The 19605-nt window shown below is 42.6% G+C and overlaps 1 protein-coding gene across 1 annotated transcript in view; it reads left to right on the forward strand.

Annotated features, from left to right (window-relative positions):
* The first annotated feature begins 10708 nt into the window (after nt 1–10708).
* Nucleotides 10709–19605, forward strand: part of LOC123366701 (protocadherin Fat 4-like) — a 72509-nt gene continuing 63612 nt past the window's right edge. Inside the window, exons 1-3 of the mRNA XM_045010345.1 lie at nt 10709–10726; nt 14731–14820; nt 17722–17832. Coding sequence (XP_044866280.1) covers nt 10709–10726; nt 14731–14820; nt 17722–17832 — 219 coding nt within the window. The remainder of the gene's footprint in view (nt 10727–14730; nt 14821–17721; nt 17833–19605) is intronic.

The following is a 19605-nucleotide window of genomic DNA, read 5'->3' on the forward strand; positions in this document are numbered from 1 at the left end:
TTCTGTACCAAGGACACACAGGAGAAATGGTCATTCATTCTTCCCTGTACTAGGACCTTCTCATCCAAGAAGCTCATGGAAGTTTCCAGATCTCTCTGTTTTGTCCTTCTTGGTTGGGTTTCGTTCTTCTGCCTTGATGCACAACGTAAGTACCATCGCTTCTACAAAGGGTTGTGAGCCTGGTGCTGCTGCTCTCATTGAAACTGAGCACAGTGCATACATTTTCCTGAAAGTTTCCTTTATTAAATTCATATCAGTTATATGATCTTGCAGAGTTTAAAGAATACATTCAGTGAGATATGAAAAACAGTCAGTGACTTCTGAAGACTATTCAAACAAACTACTGTTTTTTCTAGTGCCCTTGCCTAGAACCACCGCTTAATTCTTTGGAATTGACAGTGACTTTTTACAAATTCTTTTCAATATTTTTAGATAGTTGTCTTGTGTTTACAGCTGGCGCTGGACCACTATCTCATATGACCTCATAAATAAACTAGGGAAATATAGTCTAGAGCAGGGGTCCACAACCTCTGGCACACAGCTTGGCGGGTAAGCACCCTGGCAGGCTGGGCCAGTTTGTTTACCTGCCGCGGTGGGAAGTGGCGCAGGCGAGGGATGTGCTGGCCGCGGCTTCCCGCCACCCCCATAGGCCTGGAACGGCGAACCGCGGCCAGTGGGAGCTGCAGTCCGCCGAACCTGCTGACGTGTCAGGTAAACAGACTGTCTCAGCCCACCAGGGTGCTTACCCTGGCGAGCTGCGTGCCAGAGATTGCCGATCCCTGCTCTAGAGATTACCCTACTTTAATGTGAGTACACAACTGGTTGGAAAACCATACTGAGAGTAGTTATCAATGGTTCAGTCAAGCTCGAAGGGTATATTGAGTGGGGTCCCTCAAGGATCTGTCTTGAGTCCAGTTCTATTCAGTGTCTTCATAAATGATTTTGATAATGGCACAGAGAGTACATTTCAAGTTTGTGGGTGATACCAAGCTGGGAGGGTTGCAAATGCTTTGGAGGACAGAATTAGAATTAATACTGTTTCAGAAAAAGCAAACATCATTTTGAGATGTATTAGCAGGAGTGTTGTAAGCAAGGCACAAGAAGTAATTCTTTCTCTCAGCACTGAAAAGACCTCAACTGGAGTATTGTGTCCCGTTCTGGGCACCACACTTTCGGAAAGATGTGGATAAATTGGAGAAAGTCCAGAAATGATGAGAGGTCTAGGAAACATGACCTATGAGGAAAGATAGAAAACAACGTGTGTGCTTTAATCTGGAGAAGAAAAGACTTGGGGATGGGGGGGACATGGTAATAATGGTCTTCAAGTACATAAAAGGCTGTTATGAAGAGGGTGATAAATTGTTCTCCTCATCCACTGAGAACAGGATGAGAAGTAATGGGGTTTAAATTGCAGCAAGGGAGATTTAGGTTAGACATTAGGAAAAACTACCTAACTGGAGCAAATTACCAAAGGAGGTTGTGGAATCTCTGTTATTGGAGGTTTTTTAAGAACATGTTAAACACCTGTCAGGGATGGTATAGATAATGCATAGTTCTACCTCAGTGCAGGGGACTGGACTAAATGACCTACTGAGGTCACTTCCAGTCCTACATTTCTATGATTCTATGATTCAATAAGATACCTAGACTGCAGTGGAGTGTGAAAACAATTTAAGAAGTTGTAAAGTTAGGATCTGTTGTAACTTTGGATTCCCTGTTAATGTTGTTTTATTGGCTTATATTGAGGTGGTGACATTGTATCTGATATGTGCTGTATATGATAATCAGTTCAATTGAAGCTGCTTTCCAGCATTCTGCAGTATGAAAAGGAGCAACAACAATGTTAGTCATTCAGGTTTCCATCAGGATTTTTCCAGTACGTTGAAAAACCCTGCCTTTCCATGGGTCTCCATTTATAACATCCCCATGCTGAGGTGTTACAGATTTTTTTTGTTTGTTTTAAATGGCATTTTATGCTAATGAATCAACCACAGTCTAGTTGTAGGTCTTGCCTGTGTAAACACAACTAAGGGCCAAGTTCCATCCATCCATACAAGTCGATGAGTGCTGAGCAGTATGTCTAAGAGCAGAATTTAGACCAGGGGTGGGCAAACTATGGCCTGGGGGACACATCTGGCCTTCCAGAAGTTTTAATCTGTCCCCTCAGCTCCCGCCGGGGAGTGAGGTCTGAAGCTTGGAGAGGGAACTGCGGCCAATAGGAGCTGCAGGGGTGGCACCTGCGAACGGAGCAGCATGCAGAGCTGCCTGGCCGTGCTTCTGCGTGGGAGCTATAGGGGGGACATGTTGCTGCTTCTGAGAGCTGCTTGAGGTAAGCACCACCCAGAGCCTGCCCCCCTGCCCCCCTCCTGCACCCCAAACCCCTGCCCCAGCCCTGATCCCCCTCCTGCCCTCTGAACCCCTTGGTCCCAGCCCAGAGCACCCTCCTGCACCCGCAACCCCTTATCCCCAGCCCCACCCCAGAGCCTGCACTCCCAGCGAGAGCCCTCACCCCCTCCTGTATCCCAACCCCCAGTTTTGTGAGCATTCATGGCCCGCCATACAATTTCCATACCCAGATGTGGCCCTCAGGCCAAAAAGTTTGCCCACCCCTGATTAAGACCTAAAAATCAAGCCATAATGAAACCTCCCCTTCATTTACCCTTCTAAGCATGCTACAGGAGCCCTATTCTCCAACCACAGATACAAGTAACTTCTTTGGCTTTCATGCGATGTTACAGTAGCATTTTGGACCATTAGCATAGGATCCAGTGGTAATTTTAATAAGGATAAGGTGACAAGTCGCTTGAAGCAGGTAACAGCAGTAGATGAAGGGTAATAGAGTGGAGTCTTAAGAAGAAAAGGAACAGTGGAAGGTAGGGGAAGAAAATACCAGAACAGAGAGAACTAATTATTAATTGTGTACCCAATCCCCCATAAGACTACATGGGAGTTCTGCTGAGCGTCCTCATAGGCTCAGGCCCATACTCAGTGCCTTGTAGAAGGATAGACATATGAGGAGCTGGGTGGCATTAAGAGACTTAAAATCCCAGGCACTGGATCTGCTGCAATCTTAAACAAAGCAAAAATCTAGACTATCCATTAAACAAAGCCCTGGGGAATAGAAGCAGCGACCATAAGAGTGAATTCTGTACCATGAGCCCCAACATTGTTTTGGAGCCCAGGGCTGCAGAACAGTTGGACTACAAGAAATCCTTTCCCCCTGTCTCTGACTGGCCTGGTCAGGAGCCACTAGAGGTGGCAAGGTGGTGTTCTTTGTGCTAAAGCAACAGGGGCTTGTATTTAATCCTTACATACTATTTGAATAAAGGAAAAATTTAATATAAATCCCAGAGCCTGTGGCAGTCCACAGCTCTCTGAGCTGTTCCTGCATCCACAATCCCTCGTTCCAAAGTGAGCAATGACCTCTGGGCAGCCACATCACTCATCCCTACCCAACAAGACAGCAGACAGCCTATGGAGTAGCTACCTATGGCAGGGGAATAGCAGTCTGCTGCCTTTCTGACCAGCTACCAACAGGATTGTGGGGAGAGACAGGTAAGGGAGAAAGGTGCACCTACTGCATGGGTGCAAACCCATGGAAGGCAATAGAGTTGCATATGTGTCCATGAGGATACAATTTGCCCTGAAGCACCTTTCCTGCTGTCAGCGATGCACAGGGAGAAAATAACTCACTTGAAGCTGAGAGCTTGGTTGAGTTTACAGCTATGAAAAACCATCACTTTCATTGTAAGCTGCGCACATTTGATCCTAACTCACTGAGATACAAAAGCCTACAGTGCTGTTTTTACAGAGACTCTTTTCAGAATAGTACCAGACTTTAAAGGTCCTGATTATTATCTACAGAGACCAAAAAGGGTCTAAAGTCCAGCTGCCCTGGAATTCATGTCTCTGTTACATCACAGCTCTCAAGACACAGACCTTAGTCCTGCCAACACCTAAGATATGAACAATCTCACTGAGTTCAGTGGGATTACTCACACACATACATGTGTGCACAGGACCAGAGCCTGAGTGTGGATTGTTGTTCCCAGTTCTCAGGGTGGAACTCCAAGGGGCTAATTCAGGACATTCTCAACAAGGAGCAAATGCTTGTGGGATTTGTTCTCAATAGTGGGTCAATGAAACCTGAATCTTGCTATTTTCAGGGCATGGAGCAGAACATGTTTCTTGGTCAGACTTTCCCCAACTTGTCATATCCCTATTATTACATGTCTCTCTGTTGAAGTTGGCAATTTTTTATTGTAGATATTTTTGGAGCATACTTGGGTTGGTGCAAAGCAATTAGGTTGGTGCAGAGTCTTCCCCTGATTTCAAACCAACTGAATTATGCCAAGATACCCACAGTGATGGACACAATGTGGATTTTTTGGTAAACAATATATAATGTAATGACTGGGGTTACTCTGCACCCTAAACCTCTAGGGTGCCAGTTGTGTGCTCACTGTGCCATGTCTCAGAGGCAAGCACTCTAGGTGATTCAGCAGCTAGGCCTTGTAGGTGCAAGCCCTGGTGGGTCCCAATGATCCCTCAGTCACATGGCTAAGAGAAAAGTTTTTGCTAGGACTGGAAGGAGTGGGGAAAGGTTGCAATTACCCTAGGTACAGAGGCGTAAACAGTTTACAGATCACACTGAGCAACAGTGATTAATGTTGAGGTCCCTGGGACAGTCCACTTGAGAGTCAGGGCTCTTCAGGCCTAGCACCTGCCGTACCTTCTCCAGTCCAGTCTCTATTCAAGCAAACAAGCATTTGTGGGTTTCCAAGCCAGGCTCAGTTAAGGGATGTCTACGCTGCACTAAAAGACCCAGTTGGCTCGGGCTCATGGGGTTCCGGCTGTGGGTTCTATAAAACTGCAGTGCAATGTTCAAGCTGGAGCCTGGGCTATGAGGCCCTGCGAGTGGAGAGGGTCTCAGAGCCTGGGCTCTTGTCTGAGTCTGAACATCCACACTGCTATTTTTGGCTCCATAGCCCGAGTCCTGTGAGCCCAAGTCAGCTGAGCCAGGTGCTGCGGGTGTTTTAATCACAGTGTAGATATATCCACAGTGTCTCATGTGGGCCTGTCTGCCCTGGTTGCCTGCCCAGCTGCTGCAGTTCTCCCATAAGCCCTACTCAGACCTGCACCCCACTATAATGTCCGGCACTCACAGTCTGTTTCACAAGCAGCTCTGTTCACAGTTCATGGGGCTTCCCTCCAGCCCCCTACTGCCGTACAGTTCCTGCTCCCAAACAGAGCCCGGCCACCTCCTGGTTCAGGTCCTTTCCCCTTACCTGGCCACCACCAGGAGAACAGCATCAGGGATGGGGCTGTTGGGAAACATAGCCCCCGCTTAGCTAGGAGGAAAGGGAAGTACCATGGGGAAGAGGCTGATGAAATCCATAGTCCCCTGCTTTGTAAAGCCATCAGAATAAATAGTTTACCACCAACTGATATTAAATAATTATTTTTACCTTGTACAATCACTGGAAATGTTACCTTTGCAGTAGTTTTATATAAGTCTCCCTTTTCTACTTAGAAATCACAAGCATAAGTTGTGACAATACACCCGATGAACTACAGCTGTCACCACTGCCTGAAGAATATACAGGTAAGTTCATCTGATTATCCTAGATTTATCTTATCAGTTCTGCACTATTTTAATATTTCATGGAATTTCTGTAAGGGTGTTTTACAAATAATCTGTATTATCATTACAGTATTTATATTATAGTTGCGTGTCAAGGCCCAACTGAGATTAGGGTCCATTGTGCTTGGTACTGTACAAATGCATATAAGAAGATATTCCCTGTGCCAAAGAGCCTACAATCTCAATAGACAACATAGATGAAGGGTGGGAGAGGAAATAAAGGCACAAAGAGGTGGAGTGATTTGCCAGAGGTGACACAGATGGTCAGTGCCAGACCAAGGAATAGAATCCTGGTCTCCTGAGTCCCAGTCCAGTACCCTATCTATTGCTTCAGTATTGGCAACAAGTGGCAGCAAGCTAAGGATTCTATCCATTTAACTATGAGTGCCCTTCTGAGCCTCAGCCAAAAGGCAAGTGTATTGTGGTGCCCTACCAAGCAGTAGTAGTAGTAGTAGCAGTACCAAGCAACTCAGACAGTAGAAAAATCAGCCTGCTGAAAAAGGTGGCTGTTTGCAGCTTGCTAAGTCTCTGGCTTCATTTCAAAAACTCATCTATGCATTGCACATATCTTGTATTTCTGTACTTGTTTTCCTTGTTAATGTAACCGTCCAAGTATTGTACTAAGGTTATTTAACGTGTACCATTACAGAATGTGCCACACGGCAGTTAACCTTGCAGTAGAAGTCTTAACATGGGAATGTTTGATTTCTTAACCTTGACATCAATGTATTAATATATGGGATTTGTTTCTGAACACATAATGTGCCTTGAAGGCAAAGCCCCACACTGGGGTGGCACGGTGATGTCAAGCAAGCACGGTGCCTCCCAGTGCAAGGAGTGGGCACAGCAGCCCCCCGGAGAGTGCGCAGCACCTTCTCCCCACTCTACCTAGGAAGGGAATGTGTATGGAGAGAGGTATGACCTGTTTTCTGAGGACAAAGGGGTGCTACTGTATCTGACTCGTACATGGGGATAGAAAGGAGAGGAGGTTTCTTCTACCCTATCTCGTATTGATATAATTTCACAGGGGCTGAGAACAATTTTGCCCTTTAAATGTATGTGTGCATGTGTATTATTTGAATTATTATATAATTGGGAACTCTGATGTGTAAAGTTGCAACACTCGCACAATAGGAACTCTTTTACATTTACAAATATAGTTTATTAATACATTTAACACAGTCACAAACACCCCAACTTGGTAAGATAGATAGAGATACTACAGAATGTACATCTGCACATTCTTGTACCCACATCATCTCCAGTAGAACAACCTGAAATGTGAGCCATTATCTTCCTTATCACCATCACCTTCCCCATCATCACCAGTGGCACCTCCCAAGGACTACATCTCTTTCTCCTAGCGCCCCTAGGCTGGGATGCCACTTTTATAATACGTTACGCTGAGGCTGCTGTTTGATGCATATTCAGTAGGGGATTTTCCCCCTTTTCCTTATTTGTATTTCCTCACCTTACTAATGTTGGACTGTCTTTTTCCTATAGGTTAGTATATCAGTGATCTCAACTTATCATCATATATGTCCATTCATTACCAAGGACCTTTTGTGGTTAGGCATCACATTTGTTATTTCTGTTCTCACTGGTTATTTCGGTTCTTTTCAAGTTCCAAGTTGTGGTGTACCTGTTAAGTTTAAAAGGGTATGAACTTAGGAAATCCCCCGTGCCAACCTACTTTAACACATCCTGTATGTTAAAGGTCACAGCCATACATGGACCTTATGCTTTAGCTCATCACCATCTATCTAGGTGAAAGGTCCCAATCATATTTATGCTAACTTTGCCTTAGCTCAACATACAGGATGTGGCCTGCAGGTCCCTTGTGTTACAGCCAAAATATAATATAAACCTATAAACCTATTATAATAAAACAAATAATCAAATCTATAAGAAAATAAGAAACTTATAAGAAAAGATATATAGGCAAGCAAGCAGGCTAGCCTTAGATGTATCTCACGTACCTGCTATGTATTTCAGTTCATTGCCAGGACACTTCTGTGGTTGAATTATGTACCTGTGGTCAGAACTTTCCCTTAAACTTTATTTTCAGCTCCCCAAATACTTGGGGTTTTCCATTGGGCCATTTATCTGTGCAAAGTTCATGGGCCTCAGGCCTTGTGCTAACTTGCTGAAGCTAATGTCTTACAGGATGCAGGCCTGTAGTTTCTTGCATTACTGCTGAATACAATGCAAAGCAGTGAATATAACAAGGGCAAACTAGCCCACTGGGCTACAATGTGCGCACGTGCTTATGCAGGCACATATACTGAATGCCCTGTTAGCAGGGACTAGGGTGACCAGACGTTCTGATAAAGTCAGGACCGTCCCGATATTTGGGTGGTTGTCCCGATATTTTGGTCTGCCACACCCCCCTCCTTCTCCTCCCTCCCCCGCTGGCAGCACTCTTTTTTGTATGTGTGTGTGTGTGTGTGTGTGTGTGTGTGCACTCCACCAGCAGCACTTGGGCTTTTTTTTTTGCTCTGCCGGTGGACCCCCCCGCATGTGTCCTGATATTTTCTTCATCTCATCTGGTCACCCTAGCAGGGACAGTTACCAAAGGCGAGTCTCTGTAAAACACCTGTATTACTAAACGAGCAATGTGCTTCAGCTCCAATTTATAGCCAAACAGTTTTCATGAGGGATATTGTGGCTCTCATTCCTCTGGCCTGAGTGCAATAGCTTGGTTGACAGTTTGAATGTAATTAACTGAGTGTGTCAAACTATGGATGATCAGCAGGGATCTTAGAAATCTATTTGCCATGGAAAAACACGGATTTTCCATTTTTACAGAGATTCTTTAGTTTTTACATTTTGTGAAAAAATAAAAACATATATTAACTATTAACTAAATTTTACGGGACGTACCAGTCACTTATTCAATGCAGTGCAACATGCCCCTCTTGTGGTTGATTTTTGAATACGCTTTAAATTTACATAGCTAAACATACTCCAATAAACTGCTTCTGGCATATAGAAGTTACTCAGTGGCCAGGGCCGGCTCTAGACCCCAGCGCGCCAAGCGTGCGCTTGGGGCGGCATTTTGCCGGGAGGGTGGCAGGCAGCTCCGGCGGACCTTCCGCAGTCATGCCTGCGGGAGGTCCACCGGATCCACGGGACCAGGGACCCGGTGGACCTCCCGCAGGCATGACTGCGGAGGGTCCGCTGGTCCCACGGCTCCAGTGGACCTCCCGCAGGCATGCCTGCGGATGCTCCACCGGAGCCGCGGGACCAGCGGACCATCCGCAGGCACGTCTGCAAGAGGTCCCCCGGAGCCGCGGGACCGGCGTGCTCGGGGCGGCCAAATTCCTAGAGCCGCCCCTGTCAGTGGCATATAGAAGTTGATGTTTTAATGCATCTCAAGTATCACTTCAGCCTCCAGACAGGAGTAATTAAAGTTTTGAAAAGATGCCAAAAACTTTAAAAACCACTCCTAAAGATTGTGTCACTGAGTTTGGCAAGGACAAATTTCACACTGATGGCAATTCACTGTTCTATACTGTGTGCAGCAAGGCTGTAGATTATGTTTGAAGGCAGACAATTATAGGACAAATGGAAAGCATTAAACATAAAGTGAAAAGAAATGAAAACAAGAGGCTGAAACAGCGAGGCCATGGACAACAGTAAAGAAGCAATGCACTATGAATGGATCATTCGATTAATTTTATTTTATTATAATGATTGATGGCACTAGTAGGCTTTGAACTTGCTTTAAAATTGTAAATATAATAAAATATTGTGTTCAACTGATACCTATATATATTGTGCCTAGGGAAACTAAAAGTCAGCGTTTCTCCCCTGCCAGACCAGACCAGCAAATTTTGAATTTTTTTTAGCACACAGCTGGGCTGCAGCTGTGTGTTAATTGGCCAAATGTGGGCAGTGGGTTGAGACTGCTGGCCTAAATGATAGAAAGTAATTGTAGATTTTTCTACAATTGTTTCAATTCTTGTATTCAAAGTTACTAATATCTTTCTTTGAGACAATAACTGATTTTTTTAGACAAAAAAAATGCAGTAGCTCTAATCTACCAGGTTATCAGAAAAGCATTTGATATAGTTCCACATGAGAAATTATTAGCTAAATTGGAGAAAATGGGGATTAATGTGAGAACTGAAAGGTGGATATGGAACTGGTTAAAGGGAAGAATACAACAGGTCATACTGAATGGTGAACCGTCTGGCTAGAGGGAGGTTACTAGTGGAGTTCCTCAGGGATCTGACCTTGGCACAAAAAATGGGAGTGTGCTAATAAAATTTGCAGATGACACAAAGTTGGGAGGTATTGCCAATACCAAAGAGGACCTAGACTATCATACAAGAAGATCTGGATGATCTTATAAACTGGAAATGGGATGATATTTAATAGTGCAAAGTGTAAGATCATGCATTTAGGGACTAACAACAAAAATATTTGCTATAAGCTGGGGACTTATCAGTTGGAAGTGACAGTGGAGGAGAAAGAGCTGGGGGTATTGGCTGATCACAGAATGACTATGAGCCATCAATGAGATGTATCTGTGAAAAAGGTTAATGTGATCCTAGCATGCATCAGGTGAGGTATTTCCATCAGAGGTAGGGAAGTGTTATTGCCATTATACAAGGCACTGGTGAGACCTCATCTGGAGTATTGTGTGCAATTCTGATCTCCCATGTTTTAGAAAGATTAATTTAAACTGGAACAGGTGCAAAGAAAGGCTACTAGGATGAGCTGAGAAATGGAAAACCTACTTTACGAAAAGAGACTCAAAGAGCTTGGCTTGTTTAGTCTAACCAATAGATGGCTGAGGGGAAATATGACTGCTATGTATAAATACATAAGAGGGATAAATACCAGGGAGGGAGAGGAGTTATTTAAGTTAAGCGCCAATGTGGACACATGAACAAATGAAATTAAACTGGCAATCAATAAGTTTAGGCTTGAAATTGGTTGAAGGTTTCTAAACATCAGAGGAGTGAAGTTCTGGAGCAACCTCACAAGAGAGCAGTGTGGGGCAAAGACTGAGCTTTATAAGTTTATGGAGGGTATGGTATGACAGGACTGCCTACAATGGCGTGTGGCCCATCGGTGAGTGCTTGTAGCAAAAATCCCCAATGGCTGGAGATGGGACACTAGATGGGGAGGGCTCTGAGTTACTACAGAGAATTCTTTCCCAGGTATCTGCCTGGTGGGTCTTGCCCACATGCTCAGAGTCTAACTGATCATCATATTAGGAGTCGGGAAGGAATTTTCCCCTGGGTCAGATTGGCAGAGACTGTAGGTTTTGTTTTGTTTTGTTTTTTTGCCTTCTTCTACAGCATGGGGTATGGGGTCACTTACAGATTTAAACTAGTGTAAATAGTGAATTCTCTGTAACTTCAACTCTTTAAACCATTGTTTGAGGACTTCAGTAACTCAGCCAGAGGTTAGGGGTCTATTACAGGAGTGGGTGGGTGAGGTTTTGTGGCCTGCAATGTGCAGGAGGTCAGACTAGATGATCACGATGGTCCCTTCTGACTTTAGTAAGAGTATCTGAGAAAGGATATACATTACAATTTTAAACCTAACCAGTGTCCCTTAAGTGACTTGCCACAAGATGTCAGAACATGTTAGTATTAGAAGAGCTGAGTGGGTCTAATATTTATTTAATTTTCTTTCTTGATATAGGAATTAGATGCAATGCTCCTGTCAGATATTTCTTAATTATTTTCTGCAAAAACATCAGAGTTTTCAGTTGCCTAAGTCAGTGGTTCTCAAAGCCAGTCTGCTGCTTGTTCAGGGAAAGCCCCTGGCGGGCCAGGCCGGTTTGTGTATCTGCCGCATCCACAGGTTCAGCCGATTGCGGCTCCCACTAGGAATTTATAGATTAATATCTCATTCATTAATGATTTAATTACAAGTTATGGAATTTGTATAAATTCTGCCTTAAAAATATATCATACTTTTTCTGCAAGTAATATTATCAGTAATCCATAGTTATAGACTCATAGACTCATAGACTTTAAGGTCAGAAGGGACCATTATGATCATCTAGTCTGACCTCCTGCACAATGCAGGCCACAGAATCCCACCCATCCACTTCTATAACAAACCCCTAGCCTATGTCTGAGTTATCAAAGTCCCCAAATTGCGGTTTGAAGACCTCAAGCTGCAGAGAATCCTCCAGAAAGTGACCCGTGCCCCATGCTGCAGAGGAAGGTGAAAAACCTCCAGGGCCTCTGCCAATCTGCCCTGGGGAAAATTCCTTCCCGACCCCAAATATGGCGATCAGTTAAACCCTGAGCATGTGGGCAAGACTCACTAGCCAGCACCCAGGAAAGAATTCTCTGTAGTAACTCAGATCCCAACCCATCTAACATCCCATCACAGACCACTGGGCATACTTACCTGCTGATAATCAAAGATCAATTGCCAAATTAATTGCCAAAATTAGGCTATCCCATCATACCATCCCCTCCATAAATTTATCAAGCTTAGTCTTAAAGCCAAATATGTCTTTTGCCCCCACTACTCCCCTTGGAAGGCTGTTCCAGAACTTCACTCCTCTGTATTATGTCAAAATGTAAGGATTGAAATGAACCAATGCATTATTTATAATAAAGCAAACTATTTTACTATATTTTCTTTATAGGGGTCATTGAATGGATTACAAATATTCCACCAAATGTGAAGTTGACATTAGAAGCATTCATATTCCCAGAACACTTACTATATGTGGAGCTATTATTCACTCCTGGATCTAATAATGCAACCGTGAGGACTACTAAGCCACTGGATACTGACGCCCTTGAGGTAGCCTGTTGATTACATTTAAGGCTTAGGTGTAATTTTTTTGACAGTTCAAAGAGTAAAAGGCTATACACATTTAAAGTGCTCGTCTGCCCTTTGAGCGGGGCTGTACTCTAAAAAGTGACTCAGTAAAAAGCACCCTGGGCTTCTGGGGCCGTCTCTCAATGATTTCTCGATTAAATGTCTTTTACAAGTAACAAGCAGTTCTCTGTAACTGCCAGCCCAGCAAACTCAGCTGGATTTTTTCCTTCTTATGCATCATCAACAGTAATAAAAGTCCTGTAGGCTAAATTAGGACCAGTCGCCCCTCATCTTCAAATTTAGCCTCAGTGAAACCTGTACAACCGCACTGCCTGTTGTAATAATTGAGCCTTCAGATTTACCCCAAATTTACAGCTATTAGTGTTGTACAGTAACAAGGTCACGATAACACCTTTTACTCTATGGTCCCATTTATTCTATTAAAATTAATACAATATGCTTTCAAAGAGGGATGGAAAAGATATAACTAATTAGAATGGAGGCTCTGATCCTAAAATCATTTACACACATGCTTAACTTCTCACATTTGAATAGTTTAATTGGCTTCTGATGGTGATGTATAGAAGGGATAGAACCCATATCCTTCTCCCAGGTTAGCTCTGCAGGGTGAATAGGAATACATAAAGCAGAAATAATGTGGTTTTGTCACTGAAGTTAGCAGATATGCCTCTGAATCTACAGAGAGAGCAGAAGAGGCCCATTTGTGTACTTTTCAGAATAAAATGGTACTTTAAGGAGTATATATTTTAGAAAACAAGGTTTCCAGTTCGTGTAATAATTGTTTTTTACCAACAAACTTTAATCTTATTTCACATTCAGATTTTCTCCCCAAACAAGTAAAAATATTTTCATGCCAATTTTATGCTGCTCGTGATCTCTGTGTCTCTTATTCACACCTCACCATTCCCTGTCAATTTCATGTCAAAGAGATCAATACTAATCGGAGGCACTGATATTGGGAATATGGGTGTGGGTGCATATTAAAGGTTGTTGAATGGCATCCAGTTAAAAATGACAATAAATCCATTCTAATAGGTTCTCTGCAGTACAAGAAAAAAGATTTTTAATGTAATTTATTCAAATAGGAAAATTAGCTAAGATATTGTACTGTAAAAATCCCACCACCACATATGCCAGGACTGTGGAGCCAGATGCCAACAATATTTTTGGATCATATTGCCATTTATTTATTGACAGAAAAACATATCGACAATTGTATTATAACTTCATGGATAATTAGAATGATCTAGAACAAATGATTTAGTAAATGTTTCTCTTTTTTTTCCAGAGCAGCGATTTTTTTTATGATATTTGTTGCCAAAGGACTGGGATAGTAAGTAAAAGCATTATATATCTACAGAATTATTTTCCCTTCTAAGTGTAACATAATTAAGTGATTGTTATTTTCCCAATAGCACTACCCTATGGCAAATATTTTCTTGAGAATTGTTAGAGAATATTACAGAAAATATATTTGTTTTAAAGCTGCCAAGTTGAATAAAAATATTGTCTTTATAAAACTGAATACAAGTTTTAAAAATTAAGCAACTTTCACAAACCTTTCACCAGCTTAATAAGCAATGATAGTCTTCTTTTTCACTGCTGAGTTACATTGGGAGTGCCATGTGTTAAATAAATGTTTGAAACGGAAAGAACATCCTTTGTGTCCCTTTGAAGCTACTGTTTGTTATGATGACGTATGACAGTTGTTGACCACTCCCAGCTGCTCTTGCTAAATATCTTTTGTTTACATTATTAAGGAAGAAAAAGTGAAGAATACACGTAAATTATTCTTAAATGATATAAATGACAATTCTCCAGTATTTCTACAAACCCACTACAGCGTTTCAATATCAGAGGTAGGAAATAATGTTCATGGTCACATATAGCAAGTGTTAAAGAAATCTTGATTTTTTAAATTACTATTTTGGGGCCAGATCATATCTGGTCCTAATGCAGCTGCTCAGAGGAGTTAGATGGAGAAAGCACCCCACAAATTCTTGTGTAGCTTCCCCTAATCGTGGCTTGGACCTGGAGAGGAGAGCAGGGGCTGCATGCATAATATTCCCTGCCTGAGCAGGTGGATGGGATGGGGAATGGGCAGAGCCCTTGACATGCTGATGAGTGGAGCTGAGTTAGCACATGTTGGGAGGAGTGATTTGTACCTGCGAAGGGGGTGCTGCAGATTATTTCCTTCCGGGAGTAAGGAAAGAAGAGGGAAGAATTTGAGACTGACTGCTGATGTTCTTTGTTTCATCTAGACAACTGAAGTAAATCGGACAGTAATAAAAGTGGAAGCTCAGGATAAAGATTTGACACCTGATTTCAGTATCATTAGTTACAGTCTTTTGGTAAGTGCCTTTCATTTCTCATAGATTCTGAACATCAAGCTATCTTTAATAATTCAAATACAGACCAGGTCCTGGATGGTGCTGTCACCATGCTGCACAGTATTGCCACTGAAAAGGTGCCAAAAGCCAGCATCAGAAGGATTACCATAGTATAAGGGGATCATTCATAGTATATGGGGGGAGGGATAGCTCAGTGGTTCAAGCATTGGCCTGCTAAACCCCAGGGTTGTGAGTTCAATCCTTGAGGGGGCCACTTAGGAATCTAGGGCAACAATCAGTACTTGGTCCTGCTAGTGAAGGCAGGGAGCTGGACTCAATGACCTTTCAAGGTCCCTTCCAGTTCTAGGAGACATGTATATCCAGGGACAAAAAAGCTAGCAAAACAACTCCTACAGCAACTCCCACCCTGTGGTCAGTGTAGGAAGACATGGGGTCTGACTAGGGCTTTCCTATGCCCTGCTGAGCAAGCACAAGTTGCTGAAGGCTGTTCTAACCTATGCCAGGGGACCAGCCTGGCACACAGCTGGCCCAGGATCTTAAAGCCATTTTTGCTATTCCCCACCCAGAGGTTTTCCTTCTCTGGGTACTGTTCGAGGTACTGTTCAACACAGGGATTCTTTCAGTCACCTGCTTTTACATGGTCCTCCACCTGCCCAATGAAACAAAATAATTCATAGTGAATAATTTGTCAGAGAAATGTAGCTTCTATTTTTCCTAATCAGTTGTCCATGAGCAGCTTATGATTTTCTTTTATCTTTTCATTATCCAAAATTGTTTGCAAAATCATTGTTATGAAAAGTTATTTGAGTCAGGGTCCTTAACTTGTGTAAATCATTATAGCTCAATCCAAGTCAATGGAGCTGAGGATCTGGCCCTTTGTATGGAGATGGTCTGTGAGCCGTGCTTTGCAATTGCTCAATATTAAAAATTCGAGTTATGTTGATTTGTTTTGATTGGATACATAGGACACATTGTATTGTTTTTGTTCCTTGCTTGGATGAGTGTAACTCTTAGACTCAGGTTTCCAGTGTGAATACTGGCAGTTCAAGATCTACTGTCCACAGATATTCTGTAATATTCAGTTTTTCTGAAAGCCTTTCCGCCACAAAACCCATTTTCTATAATATATATGGAAAACTGCTGCAAAGTGGGCACAAGCACAGCTGAAGAAAATTGGGGGATTTTTTTATTCAAGCAAATGCCCTGCAAATGTTTTGAGGTATTCATCGAGTATTCTAATTATCATGACCATTTTACAAATGAGGAAACTGAGACACAGAGAGGTTAAGTCAACTTGGTTAAGTTCTGCTTTCACACTTTTTTCTCAGTCTTTTACTGCCAAACAGGGAACCTTATAGAGTCAAACTAATGTATCACAAAATGATTATTCTGATTGCCAGGTTATGCAAACAACTTCTTTTATTTAAGCAGGGAAATAAACTTACAAAGGAGAACCCCAGACAAGTTAAAACATGTGTGTCACAGAGTGCTTTAAATACTGCACCTGTTAATGTGGTGGAAATTAACATGATTGCAAAGAGAACATTTCTCTTAATCACAGTAATGTACACAGCTTCTAAGAAGTAAAGCTTTAGAGATTCAGTGACTGTGATTGAAATAATCTGCTCTTTTACCATATCATATTTATGGGTTTTCAGAAAGTTTCTGTTAATTGACAGTGTATTTTAGACCTTTGACATATAAGGCCAGATCCTTAGCTAGTGTAAATTGAAGTCAGTGGGGCTACACCAATTTATACCAGCAGTGGATCTGGCCTTTGCTCTCTGAACTGTTTAATTTAATTGATTTCAATACTTACAAGTAGAAAAGGCTAAGAAGAAGCCACTTCACAGTTGACTCCCCATCATCAGAATTCCAAAGAAGCTCTGAGTTTTGTCTTGTCTGTTTTCCTTTGGTGATGCAGGAAACATTATGTGATGCCTTGTGCATTATAATTTTCCGAGAGAGAGAGAGTTATTAATCAGTTATGTAGATATGACATTTTTAATGCTAATGTTGATCTAATAACAGTATTGTAAAGCTTGAAATCTTCTCTCACTTCCATCATGTTAAACAGCACTTTTTGTCATAAATTAGTTTGAGATCATGAAACTATGGCATGTTGATTACAGAGACATGAAGGGAGACTAGTGATCTTGCCTTGCAGATGTGATGTAAACTAAGTAGGTGACTGCCTTCTACAGCAGACACTGACAGAGCTCAGTAAAGAAGGGAACAGAATAGCTCCAAGACCATGACTGTCACTCACCAATAGGTCAGTCCATAATCTCTTTTCTCCAGATGTGGAGATTCTCTCCACCTAGGTCTGTCCTGCACAAAGGCCCCTTGTTTCTGTTCAGCTGTATGCAGCAGTAGCGCAGCTGATACACCTAATTCCAAAATGCATCCCATAATACTTTGTACTGGCTGCCTCTGAAGCACTGCTGCAAAGGGGCTATAGTTTAGGAGCCTGCTCGTACTATAGCCAATAGCAGATTTTCCACTTACTCCAGTGGATTCAGATCAGGCCCTAAATGCCCCCATTACACAGACTGAACAGAAAGACGGACACTGTTCTACAAGATAGGGGAAGTGTTCTGTTTCTGTGGGTCAAGGAATTTTGAGTGGCTCTGCCAGTTCTATAAATAGTGGGCCAGAAGGACACACTGTTTCACCTATTCTGTTTTGCCTCCTGTCAGCTGTGCAATACAAGGGTGTGTCAACAGGAAAGATGGAATCTGTTAGGGGAAATTGGTATCTTACAGTATGATGGGGTGGGGTTTGCTCATTCCCTGATGATGGGAAGACGTCCAATAAGGAAAGCGGTGAAAGAAAAAAACATGCATTTTTTCTAACAATTGTACAAATCCATGTGAACCATATAACTAATTCATTTAATAGGGTCCAAACTCTGATTACTTTCACATAAAGGAAGGGGATGGGAACATCACGCTGAAAAAAGTTTTGGATTACAACAAGATCAACAGTTTCAATCTAACGGTACAAGCAAAGGTACGCCACATTAAAACACATCCCGTGTGCAGAATGAACCACTTTCTCCAGTACGTAACTGTGTCTCAGCTTCACAGGTTTGCTAATTCCCACTAGATTTTCTAGATCTCAGTTAGATCTAGATCTGACAAATACTTATCTGATAGGAAGAGATATAATGCTAATACTTTGTATGACTCCAGCACTTCCATTTGAAGAATTCACAGCCCTTTACAGACATAACTGTATTAAGTCTTACAGCATCCCTGTGAGATAAATATTAATATCAGTATTTTCCAGAGAGGGAAACTCAGGTACAGAGGGCAGATCATTGAATCCCTTACACTCGTGAGGAGCTATTCACACGGATAGTTCCATTGTCTTCACCCGTGTGAATGAGGTCTTCGCAATGCAGCCCAGAGAGATTAACATGGGTGAGTTGCCTAATTTCACACAGCAAGTTTCTGGCAAAGCCAGGAATAACACCACAGCTCTTGACTCCCAGTTGTGTATTTTAACCATTAGACCATGCTTCCTCTAAAGTCCTGTAGGTTCCTATAAATTCTTTGAGGCCACCCTCTTAGATGTTCTGAAAGAGATCTCTCCACTGAACGTCCATTCACACAATACCATACATTTCTTTCTGTGTTGTGTTTGTGGATGTATACCTGACATCCACCTATTATGTCTATGGTATGTTTTTGCTGCCCATAATTCCTTCATATAGTCACTTAACCACTCTATACGATCTCCTTTATCCTTTCTGACTGTGCCATCATCCACTGACATCTGGCATTCTTGCCAATGTGTCTATTATTATTTATTTTATATTACCATAATGCTTAGGAGCCCCCGTCATGGACTGTGACTCCATTGTGCTAGGACACAGAGTACGAGATGGTCCCTGCCCCAAACAGCTTACAATCTAAATAGACAAGACAGACACAGGGTAGGTAAGAGGGCAGAGCACACAGCGTGAACAATGAGATGGTAGCAAATGGCATGCTGGTGCCACAGTTGTTTGGAGGTGGAGGGTATTTAGGACAAGCTAAATGGAAGGATTGGGGACATTGAAGGGAAGGGGGTGAGTCGACAAGGAAGGGGAGAATAGGGTAAAAAGAGTAACACTGAGATGAACAGACTGTGAAGGCAGGGGAGGGGGTGAGTTGGAGCGAACAGCCAATCAGCAAAGGACAAAGAAAGTCCAGTCAAAACTGTAGAAAGTTCTTGATGTCCAAAGGACCCTGCTTTGGCTGCTTCTGCCCATACTGGCTGGAGTCTTTGGCTGGCTCCTCTTTGCAGATTTCTTTCAAGTCCACATGGTGGAGAGGAAAGACATCACCTGGGTCCCAGTGCCCCCATAAAGTGGGTGGGATCTCTCTGGGTTCAGGGCAAGGGTGACCCTGGCTGGGCCGCATTTTCCCCACTACCACCCAGTGCAGTAGTCCCCTGCCTTGACTGTTTCTGCCCCTGTGGAGTGGCGTGTAGGAACGTTTGTGTATTTACTTAAATTTTATGCTCTTTGTGGCAAGAACATCTTTTTGTTATGTGTGTTTGCAGTGCCTAGCACCATGGAGCCTCTAGGTGCCACTATTATAAAAATAATACATAATAATATTTATTGAAGAGAATTATCTGGATTCTTAGAAATGACAAACTCAGATAAGATCAAACTACTTGAGCAAAGATACAAATACTGTAAAACACATCACTATATTCCTCCACACATCCTCCACTGGAATTATCCATTTGGAAGGGGAATGATTCTGGTCACATTGATATAATGTTCCTTGT

This window comes from Mauremys mutica, chromosome 3 (genome assembly GCF_020497125.1).
Source record: "Mauremys mutica isolate MM-2020 ecotype Southern chromosome 3, ASM2049712v1, whole genome shotgun sequence".
NCBI lineage: Eukaryota > Metazoa > Chordata > Testudines > Geoemydidae > Mauremys > Mauremys mutica.